The 17,261-nt window shown below is 40.9% G+C and overlaps 1 protein-coding gene across 1 annotated transcript in view; it reads left to right on the plus strand.

Moving 5' to 3' along the window:
* Positions 1-17,261, plus strand: part of DCDC2 (doublecortin domain containing 2) — a 158,754-nt gene that overhangs the window by 115,190 nt on the left and 26,303 nt on the right. Inside the window, exon 8 of the mRNA XM_025999307.2 lies at positions 14,926-15,026. Coding sequence (XP_025855092.1) covers positions 14,926-15,026 — 101 coding nt within the window. The remainder of the gene's footprint in view (positions 1-14,925; positions 15,027-17,261) is intronic.

A 17,261-nucleotide genomic window follows, 5' to 3' on the forward strand; every position in this document is an offset into this window, starting at 1 on the left:
GCCTGACGTGGGACTTGATCCGGCGTCTCCAGGACCATGCCCTAGACTGAAGACGGCGCTAAACTGCTGAGCCACCCAGGCTGCCGTAGGTTAAGTTTGTTTTTTTTTTTTTTTTTTTAAGATTTTATTTATTTATTTGAGAGAGAGAGAGAGAGAGAGAGAAAGCAGGGAGCAGCAAGGAGAGGGGCAGAGACAGAGGGAGAAGCAGAATCCCGGCTGAGCAGGGACTCCATCCCAGGACCCCGAGATCATGACCTGAGCCAAAAGGCAGATGCTTAACTGACTGAGCTTCCTAAGTGCCTCAAGGTTAAGATTTTTAAAGAAAAGCTCACAGATAGAGTCTCCAGCTATCTGTCCACAAAGCCAAAAGCAGACAAAACTAACTTTCTCCAAATCACCACCCGGGCACATACCAGACTCAAACTCTCATAGTTTAAGTTCTATGCCTGAGTTGCCAATATATTTTTTTTAATTTTTAAAATTTATTTTATTTTTACTTTTCAGGCTCCATGCCCAGCATGGAGCCCAACATGGGGCTTAACTCACAACCCTGAGTGAGATCAAGGCCTGAGCTGAGATCGACAGTCAGATGCTTCATCAACTGAACCACCCAGGTGCCCGGCCAACATTTTTAAATTGATACCTCACTGTTCCCTGTTATTCCCACAGAGTTTCATTTCTTACACTTTCCTACAGTTTTGGTTTATTCTCAAGAGTATTCTTTCTCTTTCTCATTGGTTTTCCCAAAATGAATTCTAAACCACTCAACTTTCCCCTTCCCCTGCGTGCCCCCTTTACTTCCCCATCTGGGCCTGCTACCTCCATTCTTAACTTTCGAATTTACTTCTCCTCCCCCATAACTTAGGAGGCAGCCTGGAACTTCAAAAGTAAAAGAGCTCTTCTTCGTGACTTCTCCAACATTTGTTCAGGTTTAGTCCAGTAGGTGTAGCTGGAGTTGCTGACCTTCCTGGTGGAGTGCTGCTTCTATGGTGGATATCATTTAAAAGGCATGGTGGTTGGGATGCCTGGGTGGCTCAGTGGTTGAGCGCCTGCCTTCAGCTCAGGGAGTGATCCCAGAGTCCTGGGATCGAGTCCTATGTCAGAGTTCCCTCAGGGAGCCTGCCTCTCCCTCTACTTCTGTCTCTGCCTCTCTATCTGTGTCTCTCATGAATAAATAAATAAAATCCTAAAAGAAAAAAAAAAAAGGCCCTATGGTTGGAAACGCTTGCACCCTGCACCTGGCTCTGTGCAACCTTGGGCAAGTTATTTAAACCTCAGGTTCCTTATCCATGAAGTAGGACATAAGCACCTACTTCACAGGGTTTTCATGAGGATTGTGCTCTGTCTTCAGCAAAGCCAGGTGCCTTTTCCCAGTCCTCACTCCCCACTGGGTGCTGTGTGTAGCCTAACCATGTGGTGTGTCAGGGGCTTTGGAAGACATGAAGTGAATTTGAAACAATCCCATATCCTCTGTGTGACAGTGTCTAATTGTCTGTCACATGATGCTGTTAGGGGCCAGAGTGAAAGTATAGAAAGTTCAGAGAGATGAAAGATGACTTCTGGGGGAGGGGGTCCTTGAGTCACAGCCAGAAGAGAAGACTGAATAGGCAGTGTGGGCATTCAGAGATGGCGTGAGTGGAGGTGCAGAGCTAAGGAGGCGAGGGCCTGCTTGAAGGGTGTCAGGGGAGGTGAGGACGGACAGCCCAGAGCTGTCGTTCTTGTGGGTGAGAAGGGGTGAAGGGCCTAGTGACAGAGCTGTCGGATGTGTTGTTGGAAAGTGCAAGCTGGGCCAAGCCATGGTGGTCTCTAGAGATTGGGCATTCTCTGAGGAGTTTAGAACCTAATGCAGGAATGCAAGCAGGAATGCAAGAAACCGTTGACCTGGTATCTTTTGGGGTGGCAAGGAGAGAGGATTTTTATACCTCTCATTTTCTCCAGTGTAGTGAAGGGCTTTTGAAATGTTCTGTGACCCACAGAATGAAAAAAATGTACAACACTAGCCAGGACATGCACGCGTGTTTATATATATTTGTCTCGTGAAATAGAAGATGTGTGGAGCAATAGTTACTGTGTGTACTGCATAAGGCTGCCTGTATAATTTGCAGGGTCCAGTGCACAACAAGGACGTGGCACCTTTTGTTCAAAAAGCAGGAGAAAAGTGCTGTTAAAGATTCTTATACATATACTTTTCCCTTGCTCCTGTGGTCTTTCTCTTTCTCGATGGTGTTTTTCATTTGCTTTTACTGCCACTCTAAATAAAGAAGAATTAAATTAAAAATTTTCACCAACATGAACTTTGCCATTTATCTTTATATTGTGCAATGCCAGTGTTACATTGGCAGCGTAAGAGCATTCAACTCACGTGTGCAATCACAATCACACAGTTTATATTTCTTAGCTCATACCTGTGTATGCGTTCTGCTCTTATCAGACAAGTGCATGCTATTGGCTGCGCTTCTTAATATGCACACATTCTACCTGGACTCCTTACCCAGGGCATGCTGGTGAGTGAGGAAGCAAGCCAAGGGTTACCTCCTGTTCCCTTCCATGCCACTGTTGCCAGCAGAAGCGCTTGACTTCTCCAGGGAAGTCACACAAATAAGAGAGAGCGAGCCAGGATTACCCCTGGTCTATCTTACTTCCTAGCATGCCAACGGATTCTTTCTTCCTTGGAAGCAAGTTCTGGTTTTAATGGCACGTGTGGCCTTGAGGGGCCGTCCGTGACCCCACCACCCCCTGCTTGGATGCAGACATCACAGGCTTACCTTGTACCCACTCTGAGTCTCAACAGACCCCCCAGCGTCGTGGCGCAACTCTGTGCTTGTTACGGGGAGGGCATTGTCTCACTGGGTTTCACTTACAGAACACAGGTTCAAAGATAAAATTATTAAGAATTTCAAGATGGTGACAGCAGAGCATTAAGCCAAGTGGAGCATTCTTCTTAGTGAGGGGCGGGATGGCGGGGTGGTGTGCAAAAGTTTGCTCCCCATGCCTCATGAAGCTGACCCTGGTGTCATGATCCATTTTCTATTTTCTTCTATTTTACTTTAAAAACACTACTTGCAACCCATTAAACTGATGTCGCAATCCACTCATGGGTCATGGCTGGCACATCAGAAAGCCTGCATTCTGAAAGCATTCAGAAAGCATGGTCACGCCATCTAGTTTCAGTCACTGTATCTGAATCTTGCCACTACCATGTGTCTGAACTTTAGAGTACTTTTGTTTTCTTTATGTAAAATGCAGGAGTGTCAGCAATGACTTCATAAAGTTGTTTTGGGCATCAAATGAATCTTACATGTAATGTGCTTAGAACAGTGCTTGTCATAATAAGCATCCAGGAACTATTAGCTAATCATCATCATTATTAATATTGTCACTTTTATTATTAATTTACACCTTGCTCTAGGTAAATGCTGAAGAAAAAAATGCTTCCTGACCAGATAATAAGCATTTCCATCCTCTTCTAAAATAGATATTTTTGGGGTTTACCAATCTTTGTGTTTTATCTTGATTGCAAGTATATGAAAACATTATAATAACCAAGAGAAAGTTAATTCTTATCCACTTAATGCAATGGAAACACTTAAAAATGATAGGTTAATGAAAGATTACTTTGTTTCTGTTTCCCCCTCCCCAAGATTAAAAGAAGTAGATTATTAGGGGGCAGCTGAGTGGCTCAGTCAGTTAAGCATCTGACTCTTGATTTTGGCTCAGGTCTTATCTCAGGGTTGTGAATTCAAGCTCTGTGTTGGGCTCCACGCTGGGCTAGAGTCTGCTTAAGATCTTTCTCTTTCTGCCCCTACCCCCATGTTCTCTCCCCCCCCAGAGGAAAACAAAAAAAAAAACCCAAAACAGAAAACCCATAAGTTAGATTATTAGTATTTCTCAATTATCAGTTAAGAAAGAAGCAAGAGTATTTGAAAAATACCTTCCCTGAGTTTTAGAGTCAGGATTATTCCTTTTTTTTCTCTTTTTTTTTTTTGGATTATTTCTTTTGGAAGGAAACTATTAGATGATGAACTTCAATTACAGGCAAAATGTTAGAGATGAATGTTTTCTGTCTTTGTGAAAGTCCAGCATCCATAGATTTTTGTATAATACAGACTAATTTTGTAAGTCTCAACACTACATAAAGGAGAATTTGGTAGATACTTGGTCAATATATGTTGTTGAAGCAACGTTAAGTGTAAGTGAGCAAAATGTGGACTGATTTGTTTTGATCTGTTTTCTTTCTTGATAGTTTCGTAATAAATAGTACGATTTTGTAGCTAATCTGCATATTTCCCATCATTAACTGAAGCTACTGGGATCACTTTTCCCATTGATGGTTTGACTTTTTATGTTTCCTTGATTCTCTCAAATTCTGTACTAAGTTAATATATAGTCACTTTATTGCTGAATCTAATTGCTGATATGAGGGCATATTTGTGGCTATATAGCCATCTTAATGATGGGACTCTGTAGACTCACTTAGTGGATTTATCTCAGGCTGTTTAAATAAAATTTGGAATGTGATAAGATATTGCAGAGAAAAGTATCTTACGCACAATTTTTTTGGTCTATTATTTATTGAGAGGCGCTCTTACAGAGTTTATAGTGATATGCTGAATTGAGTATATTGTAACCTTCCTATTTAACCACCAACCAAAGCTAAGTTATATCTTTAGCAGGGCATCAATTCTGACAAAAAATTTATCATCTTCTCCAGAAATTACTGTGGAGCGGATATAAACACCTACAATGCTAAGAGCTCAAGAGATCTTGCTTTGATTGTCTAAAGCAAATAGAAGCATGCTATCTGTAAAATGCTGAAATGGTGAAATAGAAATGCTCTCACTCAGATTTAATGAACAATTCGGTCATATTACCTTGCACCAAATAGCTTAGATAAAAGATTATCTGATCCCTTTATTCAGAATGACTGGTTTGGGCCGATTTGCACACTTGCCCTGCATGTCCCTTTACCCTGAGCAAGGACTGAACCTTGCTCTAGCACCGGTCTCAGGATTAGACTTGTTTTTTTTTTTTTTTTTTAAAGATTTTATCTATTTATTCAAGAGAGACACATAGAGAGAGAGGCAGAGACACAGGTAGAGGGAGAAGCAGGCCCCATGTAGGGAGCCTGATGTGGGACACAATCCGGGGACTCCAGGATCACTCCCTGGGCTGAAGGCAAACGCTTAACAGCTGAGCCACCCAGGCGTCCCTAGACTTGTTTTAAAGTGGTGATTCTTGCTTTATCCTTCCAGCAGTATTGGCATTGCTGATCATATTATTTTAAAGTATACCATTGCTGGTGGTTGAAAGCAAGCATTGGAGTCTTAGATTCTCAAAGGAGTAATTTAGTAATAATTGGGATTAATAACTAACTTTTGAAAACAGTTACTCTCTTTTTATTTTCAGGTTTAAGCTTAATCCCCTAAGCATATGCCATATATGTGATTTGGAAACAAATATTTAGAGAAGTATTTCAGTCTTGCATCTCAAGTTTTATTGACTCCAGATAGATCTTGAAAATTTTAAACCCTGGTTTTTCTTCAGTCTTTGGATTTTGAGATTCTTGCATGAATTCTCAGTTTTCTGGAGCTAAGGAGTCTTTTATTTCTCTGTCTGGGAGGACTGATAATGACCATACTAATTAGGCATGCAGGATGAAGGTGCCTGGTTTCCTGGGATGGGTGCCTCCCTGATGCCTCTGCCCCAACTCCCTGCAAACAGATTACCACGTTGTAATTCATTTATGCATTTTAGCTGAGGTTCAGACTCCAGTAAATGAGTAGAAAGAATGATTGGTATTTTCATGGCATATAGTTCTAGTTACCTTTGTGTTATCAAGATGAAGATGGTCTGCTTTGGTTTAACTTGGCCACACGTGGATGGGAACTGTTTGAGTGTTTGCAAAAAAGCTTGGATTTCATTAGACAGGCTCATGCACTGGGGATATAGGTTTTGCTACAGCTTTATGGTGCTGACATCTGTGACAAATTCACTGAAAGCCGAGAGTCAGAAGAGATGGGATTTGACACCCCATTCAGCCCTCCCTACCTCATGGCCTTGGGCCTCTGAGTTCAGCTTTACAAGTCATATCTACATCCCAGTGAATCATCTTGGAAGACTGGTCCACACTCCTGTCTTCACTCCCTCACCACTGTTTCACACCACACCCCAGTATAATCTGATCTTCGTGCTCTACTGATACTGCTCTCACCTCATTGACCAGATCATTGGGATGCCAAACTGGAAGACACTATTTATTCATTCATTCATTCATTCATTCATTTATACATACATACATACCAGTACATTGTTTTCAATCTGTATGCATTCCTCTTCTACCCATCCCTTAAACATTGCTTCCTAGAATTTTGTTCCTGGTCATCTATTCTCATTGCAAGTTATTTTCCAGACCTAAGACTTTATTTGTCAGCTGCATTCAGATACTCCCCAAACCTATATCCTCATCCTAGAACTTTATCCTCATTAACAGATTTGTATTGCCAACCATTTACCTGACAGGTCCACTGAGATGCTCAATGTGGGTTCTGACCAGTACATCCAATTCAGATCTCATCATCTCCTTCCTACCATCCAGCCCCATTGTCTTCTGTCCCTCATCTTGGTAAATAAGTCTACTATCCACGTGGACACCCAGGCCCTAAACCTTAGCGTTGCTTGTGGCTCTTTCACGAACTCTGCCCTTCCATATCCAAGCTGTCCCGGAGCCAGTACAGCTCTGTGTCCCTGGTGTTCCACTCCGCCCATCCTGCTGCCACTGCCTTCATGTCAGACCTGTAAGTCTAGTGCAGGCCACAACCCCACTGAGCAGTGCCTGTCCCATGATCACAACAGATGCTATGTGCTCTGGGCTTGGTACCTCGGGACCCATCCTTCCATACATTGGTTCCCATAGCATCTCCGGGCTACCAGCATCTTGTTGTGTCTGTCTGACCCACATTCCAGACTTTTGTTTCTGTAGTCTCAGCAAGGCTTCTCTCCCTGTGCCACATGGCCTTGTGGAGGACCTTCCATATCTCTTTCTCTGCACACACCCCCTTCCATCCAGGCAGCCGTCTTCCAGGGCAGTCCCCCACCCCCAGACAGACAGCCTGTGTAGCACTTGCTACACTTACTCTGGCCATTGATTTTCCCCTTAGATTCCCCAGCAGACAGAGAGCATCTTGAGGCCAGTGCCTTGTTCATCTTTTTATGACTGGTACCCAGCACACCCCTGAGCTGGGAAAGGCTTAGTAAACATTCGCATAATGAATGAATGAATGAATGAATGAACACAAAGTTAAGGAATCTAATAGAATCATGTATTTCTGTTACGTGCAAGTACTCTGTTTCCACAATGAAATTTCTCGAGTAGAGAACTAGTTTGAGGATAGCCGGCTCTTTTACAGACCACAAGGAATACACAAGATCATTTGAAGGTGGTTGGACCAGCCAGAATTAAGAACAGGAACTGAGAATTTTAGGCTGCTTATTAAGTAACTCCAAGTCACTGGGGTATAAAGAGGAACAATTCAATTATCCTGATAAACTAAACCTAATTTGCAGTGGAATTTTTATAAGGTAACAAAATTGGAAATGAAAAAGTAAAGCCATATATCCTTGTTGGCTTAGGTATTCAGAGGTACTTCATTATTCTTAGTCCTGTGTACCTGATACAGACTTTAGAAATTATACCAAAATCTTCATAGTGTATACCATGGCTAAGAGTCATGAATTCTACATATTGTAAATGTGTGCTTCATTCTTTGTCCTCTGAATATTTCTGATTTTGATGAAAATCTAAAACACCTGTATCTAAAAAACATTAAAAAAGAAATGCAGGGCTAAGAACAAAATTGCATACAATCTGGGGAAATAAATGATAATCATCCTACTTTTAAGTCCTGTCTACTCTTGCAAAATTTTATTGTATAACCATGACAGTTAAGATCGAGTCTATGCAGAGTACACAGTCAGATTTAAACATCAGTTGTGTAACGGGTGATATTTAATACTCTGGAGTGGGAGTCAGGGAATAGAAAGAAGCCACCACATATTTTAAACTGCGGCAGACAAAACTCAGCCTATGTAAGCATATGGATAAAGTTGTTTTCATGTAGTATTCTAAATTGCCAAAGAAAAATATCACTTGTGTTATTCTTGTTTCCGTGAAGAGTTTCCATTTGGGTTTATGGGACATAATGAAACACATGGAGGAGATTAGTGATTAAAAAACATTTGGGTTCTATTTCTGTACTACCTCAGACATGCTCAGAACATTCACTGTGATGTGCTTTAATTCTTCCTAACAATAATATACTTTGATGCAGAGGAGTGGTATGAGGAGGATATTATAAGTATAAGCTGTAACAAGGATCAGGGGAGGGTCGACCAGTATCCTCTCATAAGGAAGCATTAACATGTGGCTCCATTCTTCCACTCTGCCTCATTGCTTGCTGAACTTGAGGGGACTGCCTCATCCTGGGTCAGCTTTCTGTAAGTGCTTTCTTTAAAGTTCAATAAGATATGATGACAGTAATCTATCGATGAAGAGTTTTGTATTAGACATTGAGTATATTTCACATGTGAATGTATTCCCATTAACATTAGCTAATGAAAATAAATTTTTATGTCACCTTCTTACCAATTTTATTCTTAATTCTGTCTCTGGTAACTAATGTGACACATACAAAGTGTGTAGTTTTTCTTGTAAATAGGCCTATGTATTTTTTCTTCTTCGAATATTATTTTATACACTGAAGGCTATAAACTCCTTGTTTCCCTACATTTTTTTTCTCTACTGGGTTTAATGAGATACCTTTTAAAATTAATGTCTTGTTTCTAATTTAACATTTCTTTATGAGGCAGTCTCAGTAGTAAATCATAGTAAAACGTTTGTAGTCACATTAAACTTTTCTTACTTATATGTAGAGCTTCCACTTAATAGATACCTAATATTTCCAGAGACTACTCAGAACTGGACATTATGCTCTTATTTTTCTTTTTCTTTTTCCTGATACATTGATTTCAAACATTGAGGGCATCAAAATATGGCTTACAATACTACTTAAAAATGATTTTTTAATAATTCTTGGCAAGGAAGTATGCTTTAATACTAATGATCACTGACTCCATGTGCCTATCATTCATTATTTGGTAACTTCTCTTACTTGAGAATGTCTGAGTCCTGTGACATTACTAACCTGACTAAGGATGCTCTGAGACCAGTAAGTCCTTCCATTTCTGTTGCTCCAGCTGCAGAGGCTACACAAGCATGAGCGTCTGCTTTCCCTTTCTGCAGGTCGGGGGGAGCATTCCTATTTATGATAAACTCCACAGTAATGCTGTGACTGCTCCACCTCAGCAGCTCTGCTTTCATTTTTTAGGCAATAAAATTCATAAGGGATAAGTGAAAAATAATTGAGGAGCATTTTTATTTTTACTAGCATGTTTGCTATTGCTTTATGGCATAATATACACTAAAATGTCTATTCACAAGTCAGACAAGAAAGATTAGAGCTGCATATGGGCCTATGTGCATCCAAGCATTGAACTTGATCCTTAGTATAGTAATTGAATGAGAGCAGTATTGTGTATCAAATTTATCCTTGTTCTTTAGTTTGTTAGCAAATGGCTCTTATTACAAAAGTTTCAGGGTAGGGAAGATGTCAAAAAAAATGGAATCCCTTTCCTGCTGGGAAAGATGAGTCGGTGTCTGAGGGGGGCAAAGTGAAAAGAAGTAATAATAGAGGAGGAAAACCAAAGCCAGTGGACTTGAAAGGGTTTCTCTGACCACCGCCTGAAAGGCAGGAGGAGCAGATGGTGCCTGAGGCTGCGGCCCCCATCCAGGAAATACCTACAGGAGTCAGAAATCGGGTTTGCCATGGCTACTGCCCTGATGTTTTCTTTAGACCATGATTTTTAGATGCGTGATATATTAGTTTCCTCTTGCTGCGGTAACAACTTACTACAAACTGGGCAGCTTGAAACAACATACAAATTCATTATGTTACAGTCCTGGAGGTCAGAATTCCAAAATGGTCCTCATTGGCTTATAACCGGAGTGTTGGCAGGGCTCTGTTCCTTCTTGAGTCTTGAAGGGGGGAAATTTGTATCCTTGCCTTCTTTGGCTTTCAGAAATTGTGTACATTTCCCTGGCTTATGATCCCCTCCATCTGCAAAGCTAGCAATGACCAGTCAAGTCTCTCTGACACTGTTACCAATGTGACCCTGCTTCTCCTGCCTCTCTCTTTCATTTATGAGGACTTACCTGATTACAGTGGGTCCTCGAGAATAATCCAGGATAATCTCCCCATCTCATGGTCAGCTGATTAGCAATGGTAATTCCATCTTCAACCTGAATTCACCTCTGTCCTGCAATGTGACTTATTCATGGTTGCTGAGGATTAGGACATGGACATCTTTGGGAGGCTGTTACTTTAGCTACTGCGCATAGCATACAGAGTTGAGCCCTGTGTAGGTTGTACTCCAGCCTTCTTTCTCCTCAACCCCTGTCTCCCCCTCTTTATCCAGATGCAGTATTGCCACATATGGCCAGATGGGGCATAAATCCTCTAACAGCATGAAGAATTAATGGACTGGGCTAGTGGCTTTTAAATTGTATGCTCCTTACATTTTATCTCAGGGCAGCAAATGTTTTTGAGTTGTCTGCTTTTCATTTTCTCAACAAACACCTTTTGAATACCTATGTGCTGAACTCTATTACGTACTGGGGATCAGCCATGCACAGTATGGGCAAGCTACCTGTTCTCTTGGAGCTAATGGGTTGGTGGAGACTGACAAACACTAAAACACCAAATAAACAGGGAAAGTGCCAGCTGCTAATAAATGCTAGGCAGAGGAGTAAAAGCAGCAATGAATGACTGGGTGGCTGGCTAGTGGAAGAGGAAGGAGGAGGGTTTCTGAGAACTGAATGGCAAGGAGCAGCCAGTCATGTGAAAAAAGGGGAGAGAATACTCCAGGCCAAGGGAATAAGAAGTACAAAGGCAGGAATGAGTTTTCTGTTGGAGAAACAGAATGTAGCTAGAGTTTAATGGGCAAAGGGAAAATGGTATGAAGTGTGCGCCAAGGGAGGGTAAGTGCCTGGTCACACCCTTGTAAGCCATGGTAGAGAACTTGGGTTCCATGAATGATGGAAAAACATCAGAAAGTTTCTAAATAGGTTTTCTCCTTTATTGAAATCACTTGGCTATTTTGTGGAGAATGAATTGCAGGATAGCAAGAGTGAAGAAGAGAGACGATGTGTAAGCTTTGCGAAAGCCTGTCCTGTGGATAATGGTGATTAGACTGAGTTGATAGTGGAGATGGAAATAATATTCACAGATCTGAGATATAGTTAAAAGGAAATTGAATTGACAAGACAACAATGGGATGGATACAGGGAGTGAGAGCTGGATGGAAGTGAAAATAATTCCTAGATTTGAGGATTGAGAGGTGCTGCCATTTCCTGGGGTAGGGAATAGAGATGATGAGCAGTTGCTGGGGGCAGGGAGGGGGACCAGAGTTCTGTTTTGACCATGTCAAGGTTGAGATGCCCATGTGATATCAAAGATGAACTGTTCCGGTCCATTGTCAAATTAATAGTGATTATCTCTTGGTCATGGAGTTAGAAAGATGTTTATTCTCCTCATTTTCCAAGCTTTCTAAAATGTGTAAGTATTATATAAATAACGTGGAATCAGTACATGCTGTGTAAAAATATTTTTCTCTAGAAATTCATATTTCTCTATTTTTAATTTTATATATATATGACATGTATGTAAATATTAAAAATCCTAGTAGGCTTTCTCCCATCACAGAGTAATTTCCTAGCTGTTTTTTTATTCACTACTATTTATTCCTGTGAATTCCCTCTGACCGTCCCTTCTTTCTCTGTGCTGCTGAAGGAGAGGGCTTACACATCAGTTCACTGATAAACAAGACCCTGCACCCATCCCGGAGGCAGACACGTTTATCTTTCTGTCACTGTACACAACATAGAGTTTTGTTGATTTGTCCCTTTGCCTTTTATATTCTATGGCTGCCATTTTCTATTCCAGTACCCTTTCCATTTTATTTTATTTGTCACTGATTTTATTTTTCTTTTCCTGTGAAATGTTTATCCTGAAATGCATCTACAAGTCATTCGTAGCTCTGGTCGGATACAGTTAAGCATTTTGCTGGATGTATTTAAGAATATATTTCTCTCGTATCTCTAGGTTTCTCTTGGTAGTGTCTTTGAAAGCAAGCACAATGCTTGGATGCAAAAATGTCATCCTAAAAAGTCATGTTACTCATGTCATAACTAGAGTGCTGCATCTTTCTCTAAAGGCTGACTCAAGGGACATTTTGGGGATGGGTATGATTATTGTCTTCTGAGGTAATCTGGAAGGTAGCAATGAATGTCGAACATGTCTAATTTTCCATTTAAAACCATAATGGAGGGCAACCCCAGTGGCCCAGTGGTTAAGTGCCACCATCGGCCCAGGTTGTGATCCTGGAGACCTGGGATCAAGTCCCACATCAGGCTCCCTGCATGGAGCCTGCTTCTCCCTCTGCCTGTGTCTCTGCCTCTCTCTCTCTGCGTGTGTGTGTCATAAATAAATAAAATCTTTAAAAAAATAAAAAATAAAACCATACTACAGGGACGCTTGGGTGGCTCAGTGGTTGGGCACCTGCCTTTGGTTCAGGTCTGATCCCAGGATGCGGGATCGAGTCCCACATCAGGCTCCCTGCGAAGAGCCTGCTTCTCCCTCTGCCTGTGTCTCTGCCTCTGTCTCTCAGTCTGTGTCTCTCATGAATAAATAAATAAACCTTTAAAAAAAAACACACTGAAATAACCTTTGATAAATTGTGTAGCCTACGTTTGAAATCTGCCCCTGCGCATTCTCACGGTTATGAACTCCACACGTGAATAAGGCAGAATTTATTTGCATTCTTTCTGCCGTTGTTTCCTTGGGTTTTACGTTCCAGTTTGCTGGCGAGACCGAGAGCTTAATGTGTCTCTGTTGACTCCCAGTTTTATAGACTTGATTACTCCCTTTCACTTTTCCTCCTTTATGATAGAGTAGTTGTAAGCTCTTTTCCTAGTCCTTCGAGTGGCCTGCCTTACACTCTTGTTGGGTCAAGGATGGCTTTATTGAGTGTGTAACCAAAACTGTGCATTTATTCTTGCCTCCATGAAGACATCAGCGCATTCCCTATTTCACTTTCTATATTATTTCTTTCTGATGTTGTGGAGGTTTTAGCTGAGTTTTCATTTTAGGTTCATGTCAGTATAAGACAAGACCAAGTTAGGACATAATCCTTGGATATGCTGTGTGAGCCAAGTCTTTGGGGGAGGATTAGTGCTGTTGATAACCCAAAATAGTTGCCAATGCTGACGTCATCATTTGGTGATGATTATTTGTAGGGATTCCTGTGTATATGCATATTTTCAGTTCTCCTCCACCTAGAGGATATTTAACTGAGAAAACTCTAACGAATGAAAAATTACTCTGGATTGCTGAAGCATACAAGAGCTGATGGAAGGAAGGGATCATTGGGAGAAGAGACTTGGTTGGATGATAGGAAGAACCACTCTGGGATTAAATGATTGCTTTAGATAATCCTCAAAATGAGTTAATCCATGTGAATTAATCAGCTTTGAGGGCAGCTTTGTTGTCCCTGGGTTTTAAAAAGGAGAGTAGAGAAGCCAATATCCAGTCAAGTTCCAAAAAAAGTAATTAAAAAGTAGAATGGTTTCTCTAGGAGAAACAAGAAGGGCTTGAGTTTGGGCACATTTCCTCCCTCCTTACCTCCCCTTTTCACCTGGTTCTATCTTCTAAGTGCCCGTAGTGATCTGCTTACCCTGTTCTAGCACATCCACCAGGGCACCTTACTGGGGTGTATATACGTCTCTGAACATACACTCATTGGTCTGTAAGCAACCGGAGTGAACAGCCCACATCTCATTTATATCTTAGGTGGCCAAATGGACTCACCTGGTGCCTTGCCTCCACAAATGTAAAAGTATGTTTTTAATTTTATCATAAATAACGAGTGACTTTATAACTCAACCATGACACGTGTCAGAAAATTGTGTTCTGGGAAACAAGCTTCCATTGGAGAAATAGAGGAGGTTTTAAGATAAGAGATAAACCCATATTTTCTAGACTACAGGGGTAGTCTAATAAATTTCTAGAGAAGGAGGTGAAATTTCCATCCCTGGAGATCCTTGAAAATTGCACGCAGGAAAGATCTGGGAGGAGGACTGAAGCATCAAACCTATTTTGGGGCACACAGATAGAATGACAAATGATTCTGTGATTCTTTGATGACTTGGCCTGGAGGAGAAAAGACTGAGGGGAAACAGGAAAACAGTGGTCCATGCTTTCTGTGGGAAAACAAGTCATGGGAGCTTAACCTAAAGCCTTAGACATTTAGATTACATTTTACGGTTAAGGCTTTTGAGACCTAGGCTGTGAAATCCTGTGGAAATCTGCAAAATAGAAGATTGATTTGTGTGAGACCTGGAGTCAACTCTGTGATTCTGTGGCAGGGAAAAACAGTATTTTTTAGAACAATATTTTAAGAGAATTATTCCAACACACTATATTCAGTGTACTCTAAAACTAGTATTTTCAGGCACCAAGCCTCATCGCAGCTTTCTGGAAAGGAGTGGGGAGTAGATAACAGGTGTGAGGTCCTTTCTATGTAAATACCTTTGCAGGGTTGTGTTACTAGATCAGCAGCCAGAGGGTGAGAAGGAGTCTGGGACACAGCTCTGCCTTGCTGGGTCAGCCTTGTCTTCATCACTGACCCTCTTCCCTGTGAAAATGCAGAAGGTGGAGCGGAAGGGCTGCAAAAACCCTGTGCAGTTTCAACATTCAGCCACATGATGTCACAATTGGATTTTTATTTTCACTGTGCATTTGTCTCCAATAATAGATGAAGGCGTTTTCAAAGCTGGAGCAGAGAGGTCTGAGACACGGGGAGCAGCAGAAGTCCAAGAAGATGAAGACACTCAAGTTGAGATCCCAGTTGACCAGGTAGTCGCCACGTTAAAAAATATATGTAAGCTGGTGACCACTTTTTTCTTTCAAGTTTCGTGTTATCTGCTCCAGGCTATTACTACGCATATGCTGGTTCAAACCTCTCAGGTGCTGGGTGGCCAAGTGACCTACAACATACCTTCAGGTCTTCCTAATATTCCTACAAAGTATAGCCATTTGGGCTGTCCTTTAAAAAATTTTTAAACTTTTTTTATAATCATAGAAAATGATGTAACTTAACAAATAGCATTGAAGCATGAGGTGGATTGGGGTAAACCATGAGATACAGAGAGGGAGAAAGTTTGATAAAGAAAAAGAATATTGGGGGGAAAAAAAGAATATTGGCTGGGGATTTTTATCTTGAAAAAAAGTCCTCCATTTAGAAAAGCAATTTTTAAAAAATGCTCTGATATTCTTTCCTTTAAGGTCCTTGGAATTGTTGTGGGTGGAACTTATTTTTCATAAAATAATTGCTTAGATAAATACAATTTGCCATGTATGTCTTGATTTCAGACCAATGGAACACTGTACTCATAGGAGTGAGAGAATGAGACTGAGTGTGTGAGTGTGTGTGTCTGTACATGTTCTTGTAGAAGGGATGAAGTAGTGTTAGTGTTGGTTAAATGATGCAAAAAATAAGTCAGTTAGGCTTTTTAATACAATTCAACCAGATTTCTTACATTGCTAAATGGAAGATGGGAATTGAGTTGGGGAGGGGGAAATCATCACCCCAGGTTCAGGGGAATGAGAAGTCACGAGGAATTGCCACTTGTCCTCTGACTATTATGGTATTTCCTTTTCGGAAAGCAAATTTCACAATCCAGCAGGTTCCATAGATGATCTTCTCAATTATGTTTGTCTTAACAGTGTGGCAGTGAAATTGCCGCTCGATTATTCCACAGGCATTTCCCATAAGCATCGCCTTCCTGATGAAAAGCCTAATGTGTTAAAAATCACACAGATTTCAAAAATCCAATTTATTACCCAGGATTAGCTACAACTCATAATTTTTCATAAACTCCAGTTATAGGTATTTTTTTCCCTGAGGGAAAATGGAATTTTAAGTCTTCTCTGAAGCTATAATTAAATGTTACATTTTAAGACAAAGAAGACTAATCATCATGTCTATTCAGCCCCTGACAGCTGCCCCAAAACAAGATGAATGGATTCCAAAGTCAAAACGCCAGATATCAAGAGAAAAAAAATCTTACCATTATTACCAAAAGAGAAATCTCTTTGTTAAAAATCACTTAACATGTTTCAAAATCTGTGCTAAGTATTTCTTTACTTGTAAGTTTGGTATTGTAGGGAAGTGGGGGAGCTCACGGATGGAATGGTCTCTGATACTACCAGAACAGCCTGGGATAAGTGTGTGCAGAGCTTCGTTTCTTATCCGACTGGGGAGGGTTAGCTTATTAAAATACAAGTATGGAGAGAAAGTGAGTCAACGGATTGGTAGAAGCCAGGCAGCATCAACAATGATGTTGGTTTGAAGGAAATAAAACTGGGTAACAAAAGGTCAGAATTCCTTTCTTCTTTGATCCTATTAATAATAGAGCTGGAATTGGCTAGCACATGTGGCTGGCAAGACATACTTAGGGGGGTCAGGTGTTAGAGTCATTCCCTCTATGGGCCGGTGAGCTTTTGCTCCATATCCTAAGCAGCTATGGTGTGGAGAAATGCGTGGAAAGCTCCATTACAGTTAGAGCAACTCTGAGGATGTACTCTCATGGTGGTCTTTGTGAAGCGGTCCGTACCCTTTACTAAGTACCTACCAAGCGCCAGGCATCGTCCCATCTCATGTAATTGTGTTGACAGCCCTGAAACATAGGTCTTATCACCTATACTTTATATATAGAAGGCAAGTGAGCTCATGGCAGAATTGCTTGTCCAGGATTGTACCATTACATAGAGGAGTTTGTTTTTGAATGCACGTCTGTCCAATTTCAAAGTGTGTGAATGATCCAGGGAAAGAGTATTAAATGCAACAACAAAAACAAAAACAAACAAAACTCCAAAAGCCAATTATTAGATTAATGAAGGAAAAAAATCCTGCATAAGAAAGGAAAATGTAGTCATCGTATACTACTTGGCTCAGCTATAAATGACACTTGCATACACTCCCTTTTGGGCCATACCTAGTTAACTTCTTTGGACTGATTTCCTTTCATCCAAATGGTTCATATTATGACTTTAGTCAGAGGGCCATGGACAAGCGTGTGTGTGCATGCG

This window comes from Vulpes vulpes, chromosome 12 (genome assembly GCF_048418805.1).
Source record: "Vulpes vulpes isolate BD-2025 chromosome 12, VulVul3, whole genome shotgun sequence".
NCBI lineage: Eukaryota > Metazoa > Chordata > Mammalia > Carnivora > Canidae > Vulpes > Vulpes vulpes.